General features: G+C 39.8%; 1 protein-coding gene across 1 annotated transcript in view; it reads right to left on the bottom strand.

The window, feature by feature from the left end:
• The window catches only part of Wars2 (tryptophanyl tRNA synthetase 2, mitochondrial), an 83,629-nt gene that overhangs the window by 28,731 nt on the left and 47,211 nt on the right, over positions 1-7,687 (bottom strand). Inside the window, exon 2 of the mRNA XM_008839011.2 lies at positions 1,210-1,467. Coding sequence (XP_008837233.2) covers positions 1,210-1,467 — 258 coding nt within the window. The remainder of the gene's footprint in view (positions 1-1,209; positions 1,468-7,687) is intronic.

Below are 7,687 nucleotides of genomic sequence, written 5' to 3'. Positions count from 1 at the left end.
GGCTTAAAATTCTCTCTCTCTCCTCTCTCTCTCTCTCTCTCTCTCTCTCTCTCTCTCTCTCTCTCTCTCTCTCTCTCTCTTCTTTTTTTTTTTTCTCTTTTTGAGACAGGATCTCCCTGTAGTCACAGCTGGCCTGGAATTTGCTATATAGACCAGGCTGCCCTTGAACTCACAGAGATTGCCTGCCTCTGCCTCCTGAGTGCTGGGATTAAAGATGTGCCCTAGCACACTTGGCAAAGGTATTCCTTGTGTGTGTGTGTGTGTGTGTGTGTGTGTGTGTGTGTGTGTTGTCGTTCTGGGGATTCAACTCGGGACCTTGTGCATACCAGACAAACACTCTACTATTGATACCTGTAGCCCTATTGCATGTTTTCAACTGGTTGCTTTGTGTGATTTATTGTAGTAAGTTATGTGGGTAACAAAAGCATATATTAAAACATATCTTAAGACAATGATACAAATTTGTGATTAAGAAAGGTAGGACTCCTTGACTGGGGTTTCGCTGTAGGTTTAAGCAGATATATATTGAGTGCATGATCCAGTTAGAGTTTTTATCTTCTTAGCTAGGGAGTCTCTTAAGCCCCACCTCTGGGCCAGGATATCTTCCTGTCTAAGCACAAACTGACTCACCCATAGTGAAGGTATGAGTCAAATATTTTGGCTTCATTTATTTTGGCTTCCTGAAGACTTTCTTGGCTTATACACAAGACACTGGGACTTTGTCTTCAAAATTCCTGGCTTGTTCTATCAAATCCTCTCAAAGAACAATGGAAATGATCCAATAGGCCTTCCAAATTCAATATCCAATGAAGAACCATTGGAATTACGTAAAGCCATTGGTCACAAATTCTATCCTGATCACAGGGTAAGGTTAGTCAACAGCAAGAACTCATCAGTTTGAATGTAACCCAACACAGAAAACAATCCCAGGGCTAGAAGAACTAATATGACATAACTTTTAGGCAGATGAAAGACAAAATATAGGAAATGAAATCTGGAAGATATATACTATTAAAATAAAAGGATACTGAATGATATGAATACATGTAAAATATTAAACTGATGCTTTCAGATTGTCATCCTTGAACAGCTTAATCTTTACGTTCTTGAACAATTAAAAGGACTTATGAACAGGAGTTATATGAGCAACTTAATTTTTCTTCAGACAATGTAGGAACACAAATCTTGGTTCTCATCTGAGAAGCTGACCTGAGACTGTTGGAAAAGGATGCTTTTCTCTGGATTTATGCCACAGGCAAGAAGGACAGCAGTCATGTCCCAGAGGCTCTGACGGAGTGTGGTGGGGTCTTGCGAGACGGTGATGGAGTGGAGGTCCACAATGCTGTACAGCACCGTGTCATATGTATCCTGTAACTTCACCCAGTTCTCAATGGCTCCCAGGTAATTTCCCAGGTGGGGGATTCCTGTAGGTTGTATGCCAGAAAACACCCGTTTCACGCTGTCTTTCTGGAACAAAGGAAAGCAAACATATTCACTTTTCAGGCAGCATCCAGGATTTCTATGCTCATGTCATCACATAATCCTATTTTTGTAAACTGCACCCTGGTCATCATCATGCATCTACTTTGTGCTTACTCTGTAAGTCTCTATGCTAGGTGCTGTTAGAGACAAAATGGCATTCATATTTTCCCTTGAAACCTTACACACACAAAGATACTTAGGAAGAGTATCTTGGCCCAAGAGAATGCAATCTAGTTGGAGATGGCGGGTTGTTTATGGAAAGGTAAGGTACAAAGTGGCAAAACAATCATAACCAGTTTGACAGATAAAAAGGGTATTCAGACATCAGTTCCCAGGAAAAGATGACTGTGCTCAGCAGGAAAGGCTTTGGACGTAGAAACGAATTTCATCAGAGATGACAGGAGGGTCTTACATGTGAGCTCACTTTAAAAAATATTTTATTATTTTTTATTTTATGTGTATAATGTATTTTGCCTGCATGTATGTAAGTGCACCCATGACGTGCAATGCCAGAGAGGTCAGAAGAGGGCTTCGGATTCCCCTGGAACTGGAGTTAAGGATGATTCGTAGCCGCCATGTGGGTGCTGGGAATTGAACCCAGGTCCTTTGCAAGAGCAGTCAGTGCTCTTAACCGGTGAGCCATCTCTCTCCAGCAATAAAGGCTACAAGGTACTTTTATTTAGTTGTTTTTTAAACTCTCAGTATTATAATTTAATGGGTAGGATCTTGGGCTAGGATTCGAAAACATACATTTCATCCTAGTATTTTTTGAGATAAATTTATTAAAGTGTTTTCTACTTCATTTTGATAAAACCATACTTAGCTTTTTAAGTTACTCAAAAGAATTTTTAGTTCTGCATAATTTTCTAAATTATAGTAATATTTTTGTCATGGTCATATTTTCCATTTAGAATACGTTTTCTAAAATGTTGTTATAAATAAAATGAAAAAGAGGGACTGGAGAGATGGCTTAGTGGTTAAGAGCATTAGTAGCTCTTGCAGAAGACCGGGGTTTGAATACCAGCACCCACATGGTGGCTAACCACCTCCCGTAATTCCAGTTCCAGGGGATCCAATGCTCTCTTCTGTCCTCTGTGGGCACTGTACAACACAGATGTACTTACATGCATGCAAGCATAACACTCATACACATAAAATAAAAATAAATAAATAAAAATTAAAAAAGAAAATGAGAAAGAAAGAAATGAATTAGGGAGTAAAAAGTCTTTTCCCTGATTTAATATTATATAGTGGAAAACCAAAAAAAATGAGTATCAGTAAATGTGCCGTAACTGAAAGGTTCTGAAGACCAAATGCATCATCACAATTTTAATCAACATAACAAAATATTAATAGTATGCATAATTTACTGGAAAATTTTACTGTTAGTATTTATGCTTGGTTCTTTATGTACAGCAACAGTTAATAATGGTCCCTGATATGGTAGGCATATTATTATCTCCAACTTGCAGATAAAAAAACTGAAGCTCACAGATCATAATACAGTGCCCTTGGTCACACAGCTAGTAAGGGGCAGAAGTGGGATTTCAAGACACCTATCACTGAGTCAAAAGCCCACATGCAGTCCCTCCACTAGTACCATGTTCTGCTTAGCCATTATTTAGAATTTATTATATTCAGTAAAGTAATTCTGCAGGCTTAAAAATTTGTAAACCAGTGACAGGGAAAAGGCCATTGTCATATTCTTGTGTGTCGTGTGTTGATTTTCTCTGGTGTACATCTGTAGGAGTGGAACTGCAGAGTCATAAGCTGTGTGTATGCATCTTCAACTACACTACAGTCTAGTACACTATTCCTGATACATAACAGTATACACATTCTACCACCAGTTCCTGCTGCCCCATTCCCTGTAAGCACTTGGTATTGTCAGACCTTCTGTTAGCTATGGCAGCAGACATGATGCTGAATCTTATTATAGTTTAATTTCTTCTCTTTGATTATTAAAGAATTTGAGATTCTTTTATGAATGTTACTTTTACTTTTTTGTGAAGAGTCAATTCAAAGTATTTTGTGTTTTTCTTAGATATAAGAATTTGTGCAAGTTCTAGAGAATATTTTGTCATCACATAAGACAAATATATTCTCACACTCATGTGCTTACTTGTCTTCTCCCCATTATCTTTTGATGAAGTTCTATTTATTTGGTTATTTACTTGGATCTTTGTAAGAAAGAATCTCACTGTAGCCCCAGCTGGTCTGGAACTCATTATGTAGACCAGGCTGGCCTTGATCTCACAGAGGTCTACCTGCCTCTGCCTCCTGAGTGCTGGGAAGAAGCACTCTAGTTAAATAAATATAAAGTGTTTGACTATAGACTTTTGTGTCATAGAAAATTTTCAATACCATAATGTCATGAAGACATATGCATGTACATACATATATACAAGTACATGTGTGTATGTACTGTAATGTTTTTCTTTCACATTTAGGTCTGCATACATTTGAAGGTTTTTTTTTGTTTGTTTGTTTGTTTTGCATATGGTGTGAGGTAGGTATTTGGTTTGGTCCTTTATGGATATCGAATGTTTGAGTACCATGTGTGGAAAAGGTTGTTTCTTCTCATTGCTCTGTATCACCGTCTGTCACATAGGGGTCCCAGTGTATCCTGTGTCAGGAATCTGGTAAGAACCTGAAATGAGATTGCTTGAGGTAGAATGGACGTCTTTATAATTCAGAGCTCTCCAACACAGGAAACCCTATAGCATACAAGGCTTTATTTATCTTTTTAACCTAACAACAGCTCCTGAGAACTAACGTACTTTATGATTTATTATTTTATTTTATGTGTATAAATGTTTTGCCTGAACGTATGTAAATGCACCACATGTGTGCAATGCCCAAGGAGGCCAGAAGAGAGTGTCAGATCCCGTGGAGCTGGAGTTACAGACAGTGATTAGCCTTATGTGGGTGTTGGGAACCAAACCCGGGTCCTCTGCAAGATCAGCCAGTACTCTCAACTGCCAAATCATCTCTCCAGCCCCAAAGTAATCTACTTTAAATAAGTGAATGCCAAGGGTCTTTAGGTTTTTCTCTTCTGCATCCCTAAGAATCCAAAACCCTACATATACAATTTGTGTTTTCCTCTACCAAGAAGATGACAGCTCTGAAGTAGAATGCTACGTCATATTTCCATGGTCCAGCACTGAATTTGATCCAAACAGTCAGGAGAAGATCCAAAAGATTTGTAGCTCTGAGGATATGAAAAATACTACTTGAGCTACTGTGAACAAAATAATCATAATCTCAATCCCTCCTCTCTCTCTCTCTCTCTCTCTCTCTCTCTCTCCCTCTCTCTCTCACACACACACACACTCACACTCACACATGCACACATGTACACACAGGACATCTTCAACTAACTGTTCAAATCACAACTAAAAACAGTATTTTAGGAGTAGTTTTCAGTTGAGAATTAAGGGGAAAAGGATAGTGACTAAGAGAGGGAGAGGAAGGGAAGGGAGGGGAGGGGAGGGGAGGGAGGGAGAGGGAGAGGGAGAGAGAGAGAATATATTAGTGAGGCTTCCTCCAGTACCCAGGGACCTTAACTAGCTCTGGGTTTCTGATATGGGAATAAGCAAAGGGGTTTTAAGTGCAGTAAAAAAAAAAAAAATGATTAATGGGCTTCAGGGCTGATTGATGAAGAGAGAAAGCAAAGCAAAAAACAAAATCTGAACTTAATAAATGGACAGGAAAAAAAAATCCCACCCAGAAATACTTGAGCAGGAAGAAGAGCAACTGTTTATGGCAATGTAAAGGGTTATGAAGACCAGGGATATTAAGATTAAAAAAAAAAAGAAAACGAATAATTCCATATAAATTCCTCCATGGTCAAACTCAGAAACTGTGCCCCAGGAGAAATGGGAAAATAAATTCTTGAGAAGACTAGAAGAGAAAAGCATAAGAGGACAGACTGTGGGAAAAAGCAACTGTGACCAGTGGGAACAGATTAGATGTGATCTAACACATCTTTTCCGTTCTCTAGTTTGTAAGATTCTGTACATCAGTACAGAGGGAATGATATTACCAAGAAATAAGAGCAACAAGAAATGTTTTGTTCAGTTTTCAAGGAGCTATTAAACAAATACAGCCTCTAAAGGGGACCTGGATTCCTAGTCTTAAAAATATACAGAGAGCATCCTGCTCTTCTGAGCTGAGTTTATGTTGCTGTCTGTTCGCCTGCAGGAGCCAGCAGGCGGCCTGACGGCATGGCAGGGAGGTGCGCCTGGTGCCATGAGATCACGGAGTTGGAATGTGCAGTTTGGGTGGTGGGAGGATGGGGGTTCTGTGTTCAAAAGCACTGGAGTTAGAGAATAAAAATGAAAGCAGCCAAGGCTTCCCAGTGGACAGCAGTCAAGAAACAAGGAAAACAGCTTCAAGACTAGCCCACAGGCATGCACTCGCTGGAGGAAAAGGATTCCACAGTGTGGACAGAGTAAACAGGAACATTTTATGATCCATCATCATTTTTATTTCAGGAATATTTCCTTAACAAAAGCCACTTCCATTCAATCCATGTATCAGCTCACTTTAGAACCCACACCAGCAACCCACACAGAACTTGATATAGTACAGAAAAGAGGGTGGAGGACTGAGTTTACCAATTCCAGACAGAGGTGGTACTATCTTGAATAAGGTCCTGGGCACATCCAAACTTTATAATTTTCTTAATGTTAATGACTATACTCAAATGCAGTTGAAGATCCTAAACTGTTATTATAGAAGACAGTGCTTGCAATCACTCAAGAGGGCTTCTGATTTTAATCCCACATGAATAAACCGTACCAAAGGATTTCAGGCTATCTACCAGCATGAAAACTCTTAAAATTTTATTTTTACATTTATTTATTGGGAGTGGTATGTCATGATGTGCATGCAGACGTCAAGGAGGACAACTTGTAGAAGTTGGCTCTCTCCTGCCATATCCATGTGGTTCTGGGGATTGAACTCAAGTCCTTAGGCTTGGTGGCAAGTGTCTTTATCACCTGAGCCAGCTCACTGACCCTCTGGAATACTTTCAACTTGAAAATCATGGTGGGAAACAAAGACTTAGGATTCTGTCTTTTTTTAAAATAAATAATTTATTGAGAATTTCATACATACATATAAGGTGTCTTGATCAAATCCATGCCCACTCCCTCCCCTCCAATCCTTCCATATCTCCCCATCACTTTTTTTCTGATAACTTCATGTACTCTTTCTTCTTCTTTGCCTGATTTTTTTTTTTTAATGGGACTTTTGGCTACTCTAACATTTCCCCCTCTGAAGAAGTAACCCTAAAATCTTTTAAGGATTAGATAAATGCTCCCAAGGATTCTCTTTACAAAGTCCTACTGTATCCAGAGGTAACATCAATTGCTTAGTCATCATCCTTGTTTTGACTGTGCTCAAAGAAAGGTAAACTGGACAGTTGGCTGAACAACCTCCATGTCTTACAGGTAAGAAGAGCAACAGACAATCTGAGGCTAAGGGAGGGAGAATTAGTTTTCTCCAGAGACAGCTTCCTGACAGGCTAGCTAATCCCAAGTGGTCAGCCCAAAACACACATGCACAGGAGTACCACTAAAAGGACTCTGCATTATAAATGTGTGTATGTATATGTTTTAAAAATATTTTATTGCTTATTTTTATTTTATGTGTATGAGTGTATTGCCTGCATGTACCGAGTGCACCTGAGTCATGCAATGCTGCAGAGGTCAGGAGAGGGCTTCGGATTCCCCTGGAACTGGAGTTAAAGACAGCTTGTAGCCGCCACATGGGTGCTGGGAGTTGAACCTGGGTCCTCTGCAAGAGCAGTCAGTGCTCTTAACCATAGATCTATCTCTCCAGCCCCGTGTGTATGTATATGTAACAATAACAGTCAAAGAGACAGGAAACTGAAAGGAACGGGGGAGGGGGGGCACATGGCATGAGCTGGGGAGGGTGAGGAAGGGGTAGAATTGATGTAAATACAGTACTCATATGTGAATTTTTCAAAATTTCTTTTAATTAAAATGGTCTGGAGAGATGGCTTAGAGGTTAACAGCACTGGCTGCTTTTGGAGAGAACCCAGGTTTGGTTCCCAGGATGCAACTGATGGCTAACAACCTTCCATAACTCCAGTTCCAGAGGATCCAACACCCTCATCTGGCCTCTGTGGGCACTGCAAGTGCAGTTGCACTCATACATGCAGGGTAAAACACTCCTA

This window comes from Nannospalax galili, unplaced genomic scaffold, assembly GCF_000622305.1.
Source record: "Nannospalax galili isolate Female #2095 unplaced genomic scaffold, S.galili_v1.0 scaffold239, whole genome shotgun sequence".
Classification (NCBI taxonomy): Eukaryota; Metazoa; Chordata; class Mammalia; order Rodentia; family Spalacidae; genus Nannospalax; species Nannospalax galili.
The sequence above is the reverse complement of the archived record's forward strand: the minus strand, read 5'-3'. Positions and strand labels throughout refer to the sequence as shown.